The following is a 16,774-nucleotide window of genomic DNA, read 5'->3' as shown; positions in this document are numbered from 1 at the left end:
AAATAAATAAACAAAAATAATGTTTCCTCAAAAAAAAAAGAAAATACTGCTTGGGTTCCTGAGTATTCTGAGCATTTATTTTCTATTTTCTTTTTTGAGTGTGTGTGTGTGTGTGTGTGTGTGTGTGTGTGTGTGTGGCTTTTATTCAGGGCGCAACTGATTTTGACAAACGTGTTATTATGGCACTAGTGTAACATGACATCTTCTCTCAGATGAACTGGAGTGATCTTGACAAGGAGCAGAGAAGCCTCTGTCAGAAAGCTGAGAAAACATGTCAGTGTCCCCGTTATGACATAAAATGCTCCATCCAGCATAAACCTTACAATATCATTAAGCTAAATGTCTTTCCAATGATGCCCTTGAGAAGGCAAGAAACAGCATTGCCCTTAACTGCTGTTACTTAGTCATGAAAATTACATAATAAGACAGGGGGTGGTTTAATAGGTACTGGAAGTGGAGTTTTACCAGTTAAGAGCATACATGTAAATGGGTGTGTGTGTGTGTGTGTCTGAACAAGTACAAGGCTGAAAGAATTTTGAGATACCTATATCACTTTTTTTCTGAAGTGAAAAGAAAGAGCCCATTTAATTACTTTCATGAATGTTACTAAAATATTGATTGATAGAATGTAATTTGTCACATATTGACTATAACTATTTTTTCTGATTTCTTTTTCTATGGAATATGAAATATAGCCTTTAACAGTATAAAAGAAAAATGAGATGTACATATAAAAATATTTTTAGGTCATGAATTCTGTAATGAAATTAATAAATTATTCAAATTTGTAATTAGCTAATAAAAATGAAACTGAAATTACCTTGGGGTTTCAATAGCATTATACATTTGGTGGTCATATACATACACACATGTACATAAACAAGTGCATGTACATATACGCTTACACACATTTATGTGCATATATGTACACACATGCACCCACAGAATGCACCTGCTGGTGTGCATATACACAAATATATGTGCCTACACACATACACAGGCATATACATATCCTCAACTACATATATACACATTTATGCATACATGCATGTACATGGTCATACACAGATACACATGCACATGTGTACATATCTAGATATGCCTACATATACATAGACTCAACAGGAGTTAATGGAAGCATATTTGTCCTTTGAATGACCTTTACTTTCTCTGCCTCTAGGATCAGAGGTGGTTGATCTTGATGGAAAAAGTTCCCTTCTCTACAGATTCAATCAAAAATCTCTGAGTCCAGTGAAAGATACTATTTCTTTGAAATTCAAAACTGTGCAGAGCGACGGGACGCTGCTCCATAGAGCAGGGCCTAGTGGAGATTCCATCACACTGGAGCTACGAGGAGGAAGACTTTTTTTACTTATCAGTTCAGGTAAAACTCTTCAGTAGGTTGCTAATCATTAACTCATCCCTTAGAAAACCATGTGTGTTCATAGCTTATTCTTTTTAGCACTTCCAGGATCTTATTTCAGATTCCAGGGTGTGCATGTATGATGGCATTCCTGTTTCTTGTCGAAATGTTCACACTCGGGAAATTTGCACACAACTCTCATTGGCTATTCTCTCCCTGAGAGAGTGACACACCTATTTTCTACCATCATGAAGAACGAGATGGGTCATTGGAAAAATACTGCAGTACTAAAAATAATGAGGTTGACGCAAAGATAAAATTTACATAGAATATGGCCATGCAATTGGAAATAATAATGAAAGAAATTAACAGCGATAGAAATTACATCCAGGTCTAGAGACTATACTTACTTACATCAGTGCTTCAGGCACCTCCCTGTTTGCATTTGCTGTGTGATGCTAAAGGGTAACATGGCCTGGGAATAATGGTTGCAGTGTTTTGTTCCCTCCTTTCCTAGGCGAGGCTAAGCTGCCCTCCACTCACTCTCCAGCCAATCTCACCCTGGGCAGCTTGCTGGATGACCAGCACTGGCATACTGTCCTCATTCAGCGTCTGGGCAAGCAGGTCAACTTCACAGTGGATGAACACAAGAGTCATTTCCACGCACTGGGAGAACTCAATTACCTGGATCTTGATGATGAGGTGTGATGGTTACATTTCAATTAATACAGATTTATTTTAAAAGATGAGATTTTTTTTAAAATGAGGCATATGTAGTTTAACTTTCCAGCAGAAAATCTGTTCTAGAAGAACTGTATTCCCCCCCGCCCCTCCCACCCCTTTCATGGATGTGAAAACATTTCTCAAGCTGGCTGTACTCACCTTGATCAGTATTGTGATCAAATGAGTGAGCTCGTGACAAAGGTGAGAATTCATCAGTAAATTGCACGAGATTGTCATCGCTACCTGAAAAAATAACCACAGAACTTCACATGGAGCAAATTTTCCCCAGAGATCCTACGACTGCAAGTAACTCTAGGCTATGTTGTATGGTTTCTTTCTGTTCCAGCTCACTTCCGATCAATATTTAGACTTATAAGGGAGTCTTGAGCAGCATACACACTCAATTAATTCATTAACAATTGATGCAAAGACAAATATTGATTAGGCTAGAAATATACTCAAAGAGAAATATCATCATCATTATGGTGGTATTATTGAACACCTCAAGTTTTATGTACCCTGGATATGAAGATGCAGTCTCCCCCCCCACCAAAGCAATACATATCAAAAACAGATGTGACAAACCACTTGTAGGAATCGTCAAACTCTAATGTCAACGAATGCTACATGCAGGAGCATTAGCTGTTAAAAAAATCATGTCTCTCTTCTTTTCCAGTGCAAGCTCTGGAAATTGGCTCTATGTGAGGTGATGACAGGAGTAGTTGTTCATCATAATTGTCCTAAAATCGGATTATCTTAAAATCACTAAACAATATTATTGATGCTATTTTTCTTTCTAAGATCAGCTTCGGAGGGATTCCAGTACCTGCAAAATCTGTGACACTCCCGCATAAAAATTTTCATGGATGTTTAGAAAATCTCTATTATAACGATGTGGACATCATTGATTTGGCCAAACAACAAAACCCCCAAATCACCATTGTGGTAAGAGGCTCTGTGGGAGGAGGGAGTAAAACCACTCAACTTTTCCAAGTGAAATTGCTCTTATTTGACATAATGTCACAGGGATTGCTCTTATGAAATGTTTTTTTTTTCCTCTGATGGTGGTATGTCTGTTGGAGATTAATTCTAGGTAACAGAATAGGATGTAAATTGACTTTTAAAACAGTGAATGTTTTACTTTTTTTCCTGTGATGTTATTATTCCTAAGAGACTAATTTCTTTTGCTCAGTAATTTCTTTAATAAGATATTCCCCGAGCAACTCACTGGGTAAACATAGAGTTTCTGAAATGGGGTAACATCCATATGTATTAGAGAGATGTTAGAGACTCTTGTATTTTGCCATAGTTATTAATAAACATTATAATAATGATGATTATAGTTATAATAATGATAAATGAATAGGATGTCTGCTAATCTGTCCAAATAGCAACGTGGCTCATGCCGCATTCTACTCCAGGTTGGCGGAGGAGTGACAGAATTAGATGTGACTGGGTTGGGGTGGGTGGGTCAGTGGCAGAGGGTGTGTTGTGTGCAAGAAATCTGTGTTAGGATGTGGAGCTAGGAAGTGGTGGTCTGTTAGGAGAAGATGGGAAGACCTGAGAAGTCATGAAATATGCCTGAAGCCAGGGTGTGAATCAACATGTTGGACTTTGTTGGGCATTTTCAGCTTACGAAGGAAGCTTTCTGCAGAGAGACCCTCAGAGTGTACAGTGCCCCCACAGTGGCTCCTGAGCTCAGCATCTGGAGTGTGTCTGGATGGCTGCGGCCTAGCAAGGCCAGCTATCTGGAGGAAGAGAGGAAGGATGAGTGCAGAGCGAGAAAGAACGAGGACATTCTCCCCCCCCCCCATCTCATCTATGGCACAATGGCTCTACTTCCAGCTAACCTATATTCAGAAGCAAAATGAAAATTGTGGGAAACATACTTCCCAGCCTTTCCCCTATAAGAACACGAAAGCAGAACCATATATTGATTTCAATTAATTTCTTTGGTTGCTTAAAATTCAAAATATGCACATTTAAGCTCCTGTGGTGTCAGCAAATCCCCAAGTACATCACAAGCATATTGATCATGGAAAAAAAAGTATTTTATTCTGAATTCTCTGTGAATTGGTATTGTGTATATGCTCATCACAGCCAGAAAGATTTTTTTTTTTTTGCCAGTCCTGGGCTTGGGCTCAGGACCCGAGCACTGTTCTTGGACTTTCTCAAGGCTAGAGCTCTACCACTTGAGCCTCAGCACCACTTCTGGCTTTTTTCTATGTATGTGGTACCGAGGAATCGAACCTGGGTCTTCGAGCATGCTAAGCAAACACTTTAACCACTAGGCCAAACTCCCAGCCCCCAGAAAGATTTTTTAAGTAGTTGTTTTTTTTTTCTTTTAATTAAAGGGAAAAATTGGGAGAAAAAGGACCAGGATTATATAGAGAGCGATGTGAAGTTCATCTAAACTATGAGTTTGCAGGAGCGAGACGCTCTTCTTGCACCAGTACCTGAGGAGGCTAAGAGCACTCTGAGCTTTCCCTGGCTTTGATGACCTCATCCTTGTCTTTATGGTATAGATACTGTAAAAGTTAGCCTTGTTTCCTTGTTATTTCGTCCAATAGAACAGCATCACTGTTTACAAGAAAAATGAACTCACTTTGAACAGACTCATCATATAGCCAAATATTTTTGTTTGATCAAGATCCAGTGTTTTCCTTCCAATGTTTAAGCTTGTAAGTGAGCATTGCATTTGCCTGGGGGATGATTGCTGATGGAGCTCTTGGCTTGCACCTGTAATCCTAGCCACTTAGAAAGCTGCAAACTGGAGGAAGGTGGTTTGAAGGCAGCCTCAGAAGAAAATAACCAGCCCAAAGCTAGGCTGAAGGTGTGACTCAACTAATTGAGTGCCAGCAGTGAGCAAGGCAAACAAATGATGATGATGATGATGATGATGATGATGATGATGATGATGATGATAGAAAGTTGAAACATGAAAGCTTTATAGAAGTAGACTTTCATGGTGGTATTTGGGCGTTTAAATCTGGGAGAATGCCAATATTTTAAATGCAATTACAAGTGGAAGACGAATAACAGGCTGACAGCATTCTCTCCCCCACCCCCTTCTTTCTTGTCCTTTGTCCTCAGGGAAATGTGTCATTCTTTTGTTCACAACCACAGTCTGTGCCTCTGACTTTCCTGAGCTCTAGGAGCTACTTAACATTGCCAGCCTCTACCAGAGAGGAAGGGATTTCAGCCAGTTTTCAGTTTCGTACCTGGAATGCAGCAGGACTTTTGCTCTTCAGTGAACTTCAAGTGGTTTCTGGGAGTCTCCTCCTGTTGCTCAGTGATGGAAAACTGAAGTTGAATCTCCACCACCCAGGAAAATTACCCAGTGACATCACAGCAGGTAATAAATGTACTCCCCTAGGCAAAGCATATGGATTCGCAAGATTTCATTATCTCTTGTGTCACTCTCCATAAACGTTAAGCATAATCCTCCCTCCAAAAATTAATATTTGCTTAATAAATGTAGACTGAAGTTAATAAGATTATCAGTATTCTTCCTTAGAGGAAGTTGATTCCGATTTCCTTTTAAATAAGACTCTAACCATCACAGTTCTTATTATCCAAAATGGTTTAGATGGAAAGCACCCATTTTTACCTATCATCCTCACGTTCTCCTCCAGGAAAGTCACTACCTCATCTTCTTCTGGAAGAAGGTCTGGGGGAAGATGTGAAAAGCTTTGAAATAGATCATTGAACTGGAAAACTACTTTTTTGTTTTTAAAATTGCCAGTCCTGGGGCTTGAACTCAGGGCCTGATCGCTACATCATTTCCACCTTTTTCCTTCCTTCCTTCCTTCCTTCCTTCCTTCCTTCCTTCCTTCCTTCCTTCCTTCCTTCCTTCCTTCCTTCCTCTCTCTCTCTCTCTCTCTCTCTCTCTCTCTCTCTCTCTCTCTCTCTCTCTCTCTCTCTCTCTCTCTCTCTCTCTTTCTTTTTCCTTCTTTCTTTGTTTCTCTCTTTCTTTTTGTGGGTCATGGGGCATAAACTCAGCCTAAGGGCTGTTCCTGAGCTCTTCAGCTCCAGGTTACTGCCCTACCCTTGAGCCAAGCCCCACTTCCCATTTTCTAGAGGTTAATTGGAGATAAGAGTCTCAGGTGCTTTTTGTGCCTGGGCTGGGTTTGAATGTCCATCCTCACATCTCAGCCTCCTGAGTAGCTAGGATTACAGGCTCAAGCCACCACTCCCAGCTCATTTCCAGCTTTTTCTATGTATGTGGTAGTGAGGAATTGAACCCCGGTCTTCATGAATGCTAGATGTATTTTTCTGAATACATCTACTGTGTTTTCTGGTCTTTTAGAGAATGGAAAAAGTTTTCCAGGATCCTTCCTCTATTTACAACTCTGTAAAACTTAAATACTTAGCTAATGTTAATGTGGCTTGTTGCTATACTTTTAAAGGTCTCCACAGATTTTGAAGGAAGGCAGAGGCTCAGGTGAAATTTCTTCCAGAGGTAGAGAGACTGCTTACTTTTAAGGCAATTGGAATAATAGCATTGTTGGAAGCAGTAGTAGCGATTTAATTAAGGCAGCTGTATGAATCGCTGGAAAATTAATGTCCAATCTAGGTCAGAACTTTGAATGAAGGATATTTCTATCTCTTCATTAAATTTGTAGAGTTCTAGGCAAGGGAGCTCCATCACAGTTTTAGATAATATAGAATAGCATTCAAGCTCGTATAGTGGAAGTCACATTGGGGTAAATTGCTACATTAATTTGATAAATGATCTTTAAAAACAATTTAAAAATGACATGGTATTACTCCTCTACATTAATGATGACCAAAATTTATAGAATATGTCCCAGATAAGGAAAATAATGGTAACATATAGTGAAAACTAGAAAGAAAAACAAGTATGCAAATGGTATTCAAATGCTTATTTTTTTTCTTTTTCTTTTTTTGGGTACCAGTTACCAGGGCTTAAACTGAGGAACTAGGTGCTCTTTTAGCGCTTTTGTGTCAAGATTACTGCTTTATCACTAGAGCTACAACTCTACTTCTAACTTTTTTTTGGTAGTTAATTGACTCTGATGAGAATTTCGTGAACTTTCCTGCTAAGGCTGGCTTTGAACCACAATCCTCAGATCTCATCCTCCTGAGTAGGTAGGAGTATAGATGTGAGGCACCCATGCCCAGCTCAAATATGAATTCTTTATATATTGTTGTTCACATATTATTGCAGATTTAACGTGAGAGGTGAAAGTTCAATATTAATTATAACTTTACAAAGGTACATTTTAGGTAATCCTCTGCACGTGGTAGATTTTCAGGCTTAACTAAAGGAAATAAATTAATCAGTGTCACTTTAATAATTAATAAGATTCTAAAAAGAGAATCTAAGAAGGCAAGCTTGCTATTAACATGCAGTGTATTGAGGTGTGTTTGATATCCTCTGAGGTAGGTGTACCCTAATTTTCAACATCTTAAAGAAACTGCTTCAGTAAAGAGCTACTGTACTGTGCCCCATGAAGCAACTTTTTATTTTATTTTGCTTCATTTTGTGCCAGTTCTGGGGCTTGAACTCAGAGCATGGGTGCTATCCCTGAACTTTTTTACTCAAGACTCTACTTCTGACTTTTTGGTAGTTATTTGGAGATAAGAGTCTCATGGACTTTCTGCTTGGGCTGGCTTCAAACTACAGCCCTCAGATCTCAGCCTCCTGAGAAGCTAGGATTATGGGCGTGAGCCATCAGCGCCTGTTTATTTTTAACCATGTCTCCAGAATATGGAACTCCTAAACTACCAGGTGGCACTCTGTATACAATATTCTGAGTGCTTTGAAAATCTTGGAATGGCTGTTTAAAACTACATGGACAACAATTAATTCTGATATTATATGACGGTAATTATTTCCGGGGGTCATAATAAAGAATCTAGACCAAATATTAGTGCCAAGGTAGCCATGGTGATACACTTCAGACAACAGAAGACAGCTTTTACCTGCTGAGTCTGCCTTCCTTTTCACAATTTTCTTTCAAACTCTGACCTTTCTGTGTTAATTTTAGTGAAGCAAGTCCATTTTGTCTGTGCAAAAAAACGACTTAACTGATAGGTTTTTCCACTTGAATTTCATTCCCATTTGATCATGAAACCAACCTTTCTATTACAACCACCTTTCAATTGTTTTCTCCCAGGAGTTGACCAAGGCGTTACAACTTAACATGTCCATTCATGTGTCATGAAGGCAGAGTCCTACTTCCATTATCCTCCTGGTCTCCCTCTCCTTTTCTAGTTCCGTTTCCATATATGTACACATTGAGTAAAAATGTCTCTTTGTCACCTTTCTTTTCTTCCTTTGTTCACCCCCTGAATTCCAGCTCTGGGTCTGGGTGCTGTCCCTGAGCTCTTCAGCCCAAGGCTAGAGCCCTACCACTTGAGCCACAGCACCCCTTCTGGTTTTCTGGTGGTTATTTGGAGATAAGAGTCTCACCGGCTTTCATGCCGGTTTTGAACCTCAATCCTCAGATCTTAGCCTCCTGAGTAGCTAGGATTACAAGTTGGCTCCAGCTCTTTTAAGTAAGGCATATTTCAACTTCCTGGTATTCATGTGGGACTGTCTGTTAATCATTCAGTGGGGCCACACCATGGAAGCCCAGCCCTGTGGGTACTACATGTCAGATGTATAACACACACATATACACAGATATATATATGTGTGTATATATATATATACTCTGTATTATACACAGATATATGAACTGCACACACATGTACTAAACATACATATAGATACAAATACAGATCTCTCTCTCTCTCTCTCTCTCTCTCTCTATATATATATATATATATATATATATATGTATATATAGTCAGATAGATACAGATGCTTATGGTCCTGTATGTATTTTCAAACACATTCATATATAAGTGCTAACTTCCACATATGAGAGAAAATGTTCAGCCTTTGTCAGTCTGAGCCTAGCTTATTTCCCTCAATGTTAGTTAGTATTTCCCTTTCATAGTAAATGACATAGTGTTACTCTTCGTGGTGGATAGATAAAATTCCATTCTGTAAATATGGAACACATTTTGTTGTTTTTATCCATTGGTCAGCTATAGGACGCGCTGGTATTGTCAGGGCACTGCTTGGCTATAGTGAATGGTGCTGTAGGAACATGGTGGTGTCAATGCTTTCGCTGTGTTCTGACTTGCAATCTTTCGGATGGCATGACTGCCGAAAGCCATGTAGCTATAGATTGATCATTATCATACTATACTAAATCTTTCCTTTGTATAAGGGCAGTTTAAGTTTTCACACCAATTGGAAATACAATTTACTAAAGCATTCCAAGTCTGAAAGACAACATTTCTGGAACTTTGACAATTAAAAAGAAATTAAATGGCATTGAGAAGGAACTGAATTATGCAAATATTTGAATTATTTGTTTAAATTTTTAATGTGATGTACATTTTTACAAATTGTCATTTGCAATTATTCAAAAATATTGTGTCAAACCAAATTATCTCTGAAATATTAATGATATTGTACAAGCCTAAATCATGAAACATATTAACAGTTCTCAAAAATCCTTCATGACACAAATTATTTTCAGTCCTTTTCACCTTTATAGATGTCAAAGCAGAAACCATTCAGATGGAATGAAGGAACTAATGAACAATACAATTATATTTTCTCCTTTAAGCCTGAATTCCTCATTGTCATATTAGAGGTTTTCATTCTGGTTTTAGCATTTCTATTATAACTCTGTGTGTGTGTGTGTGTGTGTGTGTGTGTGTGTGTGTGTGTGTGTGTGTGTGTGTGCCACTTACTAGAACTTGAACTCAGGCCTGAGCTTTTTTTTTTTTCATTTACTTTTGGATCAAGTTTGGCCCTCTAGCACTTGGCACACATCGCTACTTCTGGCTTTATTTTTGGTAATCAATTGGAGATAAGAGTCTCATGAACTTTCCTACCCAGATTGATTTGGAACTATGATGCTTAGATCCCAGTCTCCGGAGTAGCTAAGATTACAGGCATGAGCCACCTGTTGCTTGGTCTCTGCTGCAGCAGAGGTCTCTTCAGGTCTCTGAGCAAACTTCACTCCCCTGGCACAGATTGGCAGAGCCACACTTGTTATGACAGAACTGCTTCTATATGATTTCACTTCTTAGACACTGGACATTCTCTTCCCCCTGGCAATGGCACAGACATTTTGGTCTGGCTGCCCCATGAAGCCATCTTTCAATTCTCTTCCCTTTCACCGTTTAACTCTTCCTGCCTTGCGGACTGTAAACCTGTCGTCCCTTAAAACTCCTACTCCCCACAGAAGCAATGAGCTCCGGTGACTCGGTATTTTCACCTTGACAAGAGTTATCTAGGTGATCAAGATCCTTAATTCTGGGGAGCTCCTGTAGTGAGTGGATGTAGGAATTCCTGGTGCTTTCAGAGCCCTAACATGGACATGCTCCTCTTTGTTTGCTGTTTGAGTAATGTCCTCTGTTTAATTGCCTTCTGCCCCTTTCTGGAGAACCTGCCCTCTGTGGCAGGTTTATTTTTTCTTTATATGTCGTCCCCTCTGGATGCCTGTTACAGTCTTATGGGAGAGTGATTGCAGCTAAGTGGAGGCAGAAGACGTCGTCACAATTTAGGAACTTTACTGGAGATTATATACGAGAGAGAAGATCTAAATCTTTTTCCCTCCTCCTGCTGTATTTTTGTGTGTTTATAGAGTTTGAGCCAGAGACCAGAAGCAGGCAGCGATGGAAGTTTTTAGAACACATTTCTGTCCCTTCCACCACCTGAGATGGCAAACATTTAAGCCCCATTTTTCCATGTGTAGTGGTTGTTGTTTTCTTGCCCAAGACCACGGTGCGTGGATGTGCAGTGTGAGTGCCATGGGTTTATTGCAGCTAGGTCAACAGGAGTTCACAGTGGAGGAGCTTTGTGGGTCCATCAAATGCAATGGAATATTTTGTTTTGTTTTGTTTTAAATAAAATTTAGGGTTGTGATCACTGTCTGTGGGGATATTTCAAGGAAGAAACACTTGCAATCAGGTAAATATTCTCAGTGAGTGTCAATCTAGAGTTATCTATCTTTCTAAATTATCTAGAAAGATGAAGGCATAGGATGAGGGAAAAGTTGTAAGTGGAAAGGAAATTTAGTAGTAATTTTTATCATCCAGAAGAGGGAAAAGCTTATGTGAATGTGTGTGTGTGTGTATAGATATAGATATAGATAGGTATAGATAGAGATAGAGAGAGATAGGTAGATATAGATATAGATATGTATGCATGTCCATGAGCACTCTGGCACTGGGACTTGAACTAACTCCCCTAGCCTTTCCATTCAAGTCTAGGGCCCTACCACTTGAACAGCAGTTCCAATTTCAGCTTTATTTTTGACGATTAAGTGGAGATGCGCATCCCGTGCATTCCGGCACAGCTTCAAGGTGACCTTGAGCGTTGGTGTCTGGAGAGGTTGCCTCATGGAACACCACCAAGCCTCATCCTCTGAGTCTTGCCTGCTTCCCACAACACAAGGCACTCTTGACATCCAGCGCTGTTTTCCACTGCTGGGAGCTGCTTTTGTTTTTTTTTCAAAGTCGATGATGAAATAGCAGTAAAGAGCCACCTGATTCACAGGCAGAGAAAGGTTTTGGTGTCGGACTTGTGTTCTGGGAAATCTTGGCAAGTCCCTGACTAGATATACCTTAGGGAAATGGGCGACTTCCCTGAGCTTCATTTTCCTCACATTTAGTTGTACTAAAGATTAAGTGATGTAATTCAAAGAAAGCATGTAATACCTTTTATGAATAATAGCTCAGTGCAATTACTATTTTCATACTCTATCAACAGTACACACTTGTTGTGTAGACGCCACGTTAAGAGTGGGCTTGGGGGTGTAACTCAGTGGCAGACCGCTTGTCTAACAGGTTCAAGGTCCTGGGTCGGACCCAGGCACCGAACGAATCACGTCACCCAGACGCCCGTGGCTCACACCTGTTATTTTAGCTACTCCAGGAGGCTGAGAGTTTGGATCTAATTCAAAGATTGGTGGAGCAGGAAAGTCTCTGAGATTCTTATGTTCTGTAAATCAAGTGGTAGAATACCAGCCTTGCGCAAAAAAGTTCAGGGATAGCACCCAGGTCCTGAGTTTAAGTCCTAGTACACTCTGTCTCTGTCTCTGTCTCTCTCTCTGTCTGTCTCTCTCTCTCTCATACACACATATTTTCTCTCATTCTCTCTCATATACACACTGTTATCACAGTGAACAAAAGTAGCATTGAGGTATATAAAATAAACATGTTAAAATACAAGTTCTGTGCTTACCCTCTGCTCCTTTCTTACATTACTGTGGACTTTGCTCCCCTCTCATCTGTCAGACCTAGGAGTGGAAAGGCATACGTACTTAGAGAGAAACACAGAGATCTGGTTTAATGTGTAGAGTTGCTTGAAATGAGTTCCAGAGACCCTTGATGACTTAATTGCAGTAATAAATCCCAATGACACATCATAAGTTTTCCCATAGGAAAGTGACGTCTATTACAAAAGGTGCTGGGAACTACCTTCTGAAGACTCCACAAGCCCGGTCTAAATTCATCCCCTGCTAGCTGGTTACATGGATGCCTTCCTCTGTGCCAAACTTCAGAGTGGGCTGTGCCTACAGTCTTTTGTTCACAATCTACCTTGGATTTTCTTTTCTCCTTCCTTCCTTCCTTCCTTCCTTCCTTCCTTCCTTCCTTCCTTCCTTCCTTCCTTCCTTCCTTCTTTCCTTCCTTCCTTCCTTCTTTTTTTTTTTTCCTTCCTTCCTTCCTTCCTTCCTTCCTTCCTTCCTTCCTTCCTTCCTTCCTTCCTTCCTTCCTTCCTTCCTTCCTTCCTTCTTTCTTTCTTTCTTTCTTTCTTTCTTTCTTTCTTTCTTTCTTTCTTTCTTTCTTTCTTTCTTCTTTCTTTGTGTGGGCCATGGGGCTTGAACTTGGCCTGGGCACTATCCCTAAGCTAAGGCCACCACCCTATCCTTGAGCCAAGCCCCACTTCCTGTTTTCTAGAGGTTAATTGGAGATAGGAGTCCCAGGTCCGGGCTGGGTGTTTGGCCTAGTGGTAGAGTGCTTGCCTAGCATGCACGAAGGCCCGGTTCGTTTCCTCAGTACCACATATAGAAAAACAAACACAAAAACAAAAATAAAAAACAAAAAACTGGAAGTGGTGCTGAAACTCAAGTGGTAGAGCTCCAGCCTTGAGAAAAGGCCAAGGACTGTGCTCAGGCCCTGAGTTCAAGCCCCACAGCTGGCAAAAAAAAAAGGAATCTTAGATCCTTTTGTGCCCAGGCTGGTTTGTGTCTTGGTCCTCAGATCTCAGTCTCCTGAGTAGCTAGGATGACAGGCGTTGAGCCACCGCACCCAGCTTACCTTGGCTTTTGTATTGAAAGTTTTCTTTCAAAGGCCTCCTCAAGCCTTTGATTGAAATATTTTTTTCATTCCCGACTGGTAGATGCCCAGAGCACTGCTGTACCAAGTGTGACTCTCCTGATCAACACTAGCTTTGGGAAATCTTTGTTACTGCTCCATGACATGAATCAAAATGGACATTAAACTGTTAGAATGAAAAGGTCTTCCTGCCACATCGGAGCACGTGCTTAGCAGGCTCATATTTTAAACAGCTCTTTGTTTTTATATAATTCAGTGTGTCCCATTTTATACAGTTATCAATATGCAAGCTGCTCGAGCAACAGTGGAGAGCTCCATGCCAGTGTTAGATGATATACATGACCCCGTCTCCAAACCAAACAAAGAGAGACCAAAAGAACAAAGCAAAATAAATGTTCAGAAAACCCCAAACACCTATTAGTAATAGATTGGAGAATAACATGCGCATTGCTGCAGTTAATTTGATTAAGACTAATGAAAAATCCAAGACGAATAAAAACAGAAGCGCCACGAGCCCCGGGCTTCTCTTGCTGAGAACAGAACTGGGGACCCATGGTGGGAAGAGGAATAAAATATACACAGGTGTAGCCTCCTGGAGGAAGCAGCGGATGAAAATTGGGGACATTTTATTTATTTTAGTCCAATTTTATTCTATTAAGAGTTACATAATTTTATGTAGGCATCTATTTAGAATCTATGCTTAGAATAACATGTCTGAAGAATCTGGTCTACATTTTTCAAAGCAGTTTTCAAGTTCTTTCCACTCTTTCACATGCCAAACTGAGGTGGGATTTCATTTCTTCTTCTCCTTCCATTTCTCCCTTCTTCCTTCTCCCTCCTTCTCCCCTCTTCCCTCCTCTTCCTCCTCATCCCCCTCCTCCTCCTCCTTCTCTTCCATTTTCTTTCTCCTTTTTTTAAAAAATGGAAATGATGTAAAAATGGGTTTCCATGACCTGGCTAATATTTGTGGTAGGTTCAAGGCATTCAGTGCCAAAGTAAATGTGATTGCCTAATAGTGTTTTGATGTATTTTTCAATCCAAACACATAGTAGAAACTAGCTCAGGGGGACAAAAGAAATCCTATATAATATCAGAAAAGAGCCTCTTGGAGTATAATTGAGTGCTTATATTTTGTTTACTAATTTGATCAGCATAAGCATAGAGTTAAATAGTCAGCAGATGAGACCCTAATTGGTAAATTCACCATAGAGATGCTTCAGCATTCAACCACAGAGCCTCTAATCAGCAAGATATCCTTTAAGGGTGAAATCTCATGGCAGTCTCATGGACTTATGGCCTTGGCATGGCAGGGACAGCCCATTCTCCCATATGGCCCAATGGAATGCATCTGTGTAGCCAGATAGGAAGGTTAGGAGGGATTAGAGGTTATTTTTGAGTGGCATAAATAACAACTTCTATCCTTAATCTTGGCTTCCACTTTCCAGGGTTTCCGTTACTTATGTTCAACTGTGTTCTAAAAGTACTATATAGAGCCAGGTACCTGTGGCTCATGCCTGTACTTCTAGGTTCATGAAGCTGAGATCTGGGAAATCAGAGTCTGAATTTAGCCCAGGCAGACTTTTCAGTTTATGAGGCTCTTATCTCCAAGTAATCACCAAAAAGTCCAGGAGTGGAATTGTAGCTCAAGTTGTAGAGCACTAGCCTTGAGCTAAAAAGCTCAGGGACAGTGCCAAGGGCCTGAGTTCAAGCACCAGGCCTGGCTACCCACCCCTCCCGCTCTAAAAAACATACTTAAATGGAAAATTGTGAAATAAGTAATACATTTTAGATGGCTTTATTATGGTAAATTGTTATATTACTCTATTTATTATTAACTATTATCAATACCATACCATTCTCATTTGTAAATTAACCTTTTTTTGTGGGTGTGCCAGTTTTGGGGCTTGAACTCAAAGCCTGGTCTCTGTCCTTTAGCTTTGTCACTCAAGGCTAGTGCTCTATCATTTGAGCCACAATTCCACTTGTGGCTTTCTGGTGGAGATAAGAGTCTCATGGACTTTCCCTGCCTTGGCTATCTTCCAATTAAGGTGCTCCCAATCTCAGCCTTCTAAGTAAATAAATTAAGCTTTATCATGGGTTTGCACAATGAAAAAACAAATAATATGCGTAGGGTTCCAGGTCCTTGCTTGTGGCTGGTGTTTTGAAATATAACCCCTTCCCCCCACATGTGAATGCCGGAGATGACAAGGCTATATATAGCTAATGGGTGGGGGGCGGGATTGTGCAGATTGCTCTTTCTAACCATTATGGAGAGCTGTCTCTAATGCCTTCCTCTCCTCCAGGTGCCGGATTGAATGATGGGCAGTGGCATTCTGTCTCCGTGTCCGCTGAAAGAAATCACCTGAGGGTAGTGGTGGATGGCTCTGTGACCCCTGCTTCTTCTCCAGGGCCTGAGCACATTTACTCAGCAGGCACCTATTATTTTGGAGGTAAAAAAAAGGGGGGCGGTGGGTCAGTCCATATACGTGATGGGGCTATATTTGCATTTCCCACTCCTACGTCTTAGGAAAATCCTTTGCTTGAACCAATGCTAAGACAAAGGAATAATCTTCTACATGGGAATGCTGTGTGGATCAAGATGACAAATTCTGAATTAAAATGCATTCCTCTAAGGCTGACTTATTTAAATGTACAATTTCTATACTGTTAAACGGGCCTACTTTCTCCAATCTTCAAATCTTGTTCTACCTTCCTAATGGCGAATGGCTCTTATAGATTATCTCCTGATTTTATGGGTTGATTTTATTGTACTATTTCCTTGTTCATGCTTCTTAGCTCCTCTAGAGTCTCCTTATTACTTTTCCCACCATCCAGTGCAGACGGGCAAATACTATGCCAATGAACAAATAATTTAACTTAATTAGCCATAGCAACCTCTTGTCTGCGAAGCAGATACATTTTTGATGAAATGGTACACGGGCCTTCAACATCAGGCCATCTTCCTTGGAGAACAAGAACAAATGAAGCATTCACTTGTCCTGTGCATGTTTGATTGAACTCAAAGCTTGGGAAAGGAAGCTAGAGAAACGGAAAATGCATCTTTACACTGGGAAATTAAGACAGAGTGTTCCCTGCCAATTGGAATGAAATTTTAAACTGTTAGTCCTTAGACATTTCTATTCATGATTTGGTATTTCTTGTGTGGTCGTTGTTTGGGTTTTGTTTCATTGCCTTTTAATGGTTGTTTCATTCTAATATTGCTTCTACATTTGAAGCTAGTAATGTGGTCTTTAGTAGCTGCCAATAATATAGAAATTATTTCTAAGAATTGATCATAAGTACCTAGTCCACGAA

At 40.2% G+C, this 16,774-nt stretch overlaps 1 protein-coding gene across 1 annotated transcript in view; it reads left to right on the top strand.

The window, feature by feature from the left end:
• Positions 1–16,774, top strand: part of Cntnap4 (contactin associated protein family member 4) — a 219,936-nt gene that overhangs the window by 126,515 nt on the left and 76,647 nt on the right. The window contains exons 5-9 of the mRNA XM_090357257.1: positions 1,181–1,384; positions 1,881–2,065; positions 2,888–3,031; positions 5,180–5,441; positions 15,763–15,909. Of these exons, the coding sequence (XP_090213383.1) occupies positions 1,181–1,384; positions 1,881–2,065; positions 2,888–3,031; positions 5,180–5,441; positions 15,763–15,909 (942 nt within the window). The remainder of the gene's footprint in view (positions 1–1,180; positions 1,385–1,880; positions 2,066–2,887; positions 3,032–5,179; positions 5,442–15,762; positions 15,910–16,774) is intronic.

The sequence above is a fragment of the Megascapheus bottae genome, chromosome 24 (assembly GCF_031878675.1).
Source record: "Megascapheus bottae isolate mThoBot1 chromosome 24, mThoBot2.hap1, whole genome shotgun sequence".
In the NCBI taxonomy this organism is placed as follows: Eukaryota; Metazoa; Chordata; class Mammalia; order Rodentia; family Geomyidae; genus Megascapheus; species Megascapheus bottae.
Note: the sequence above shows the minus strand (reverse complement) of the source record. Positions and strands in the feature narration are given on the sequence as shown.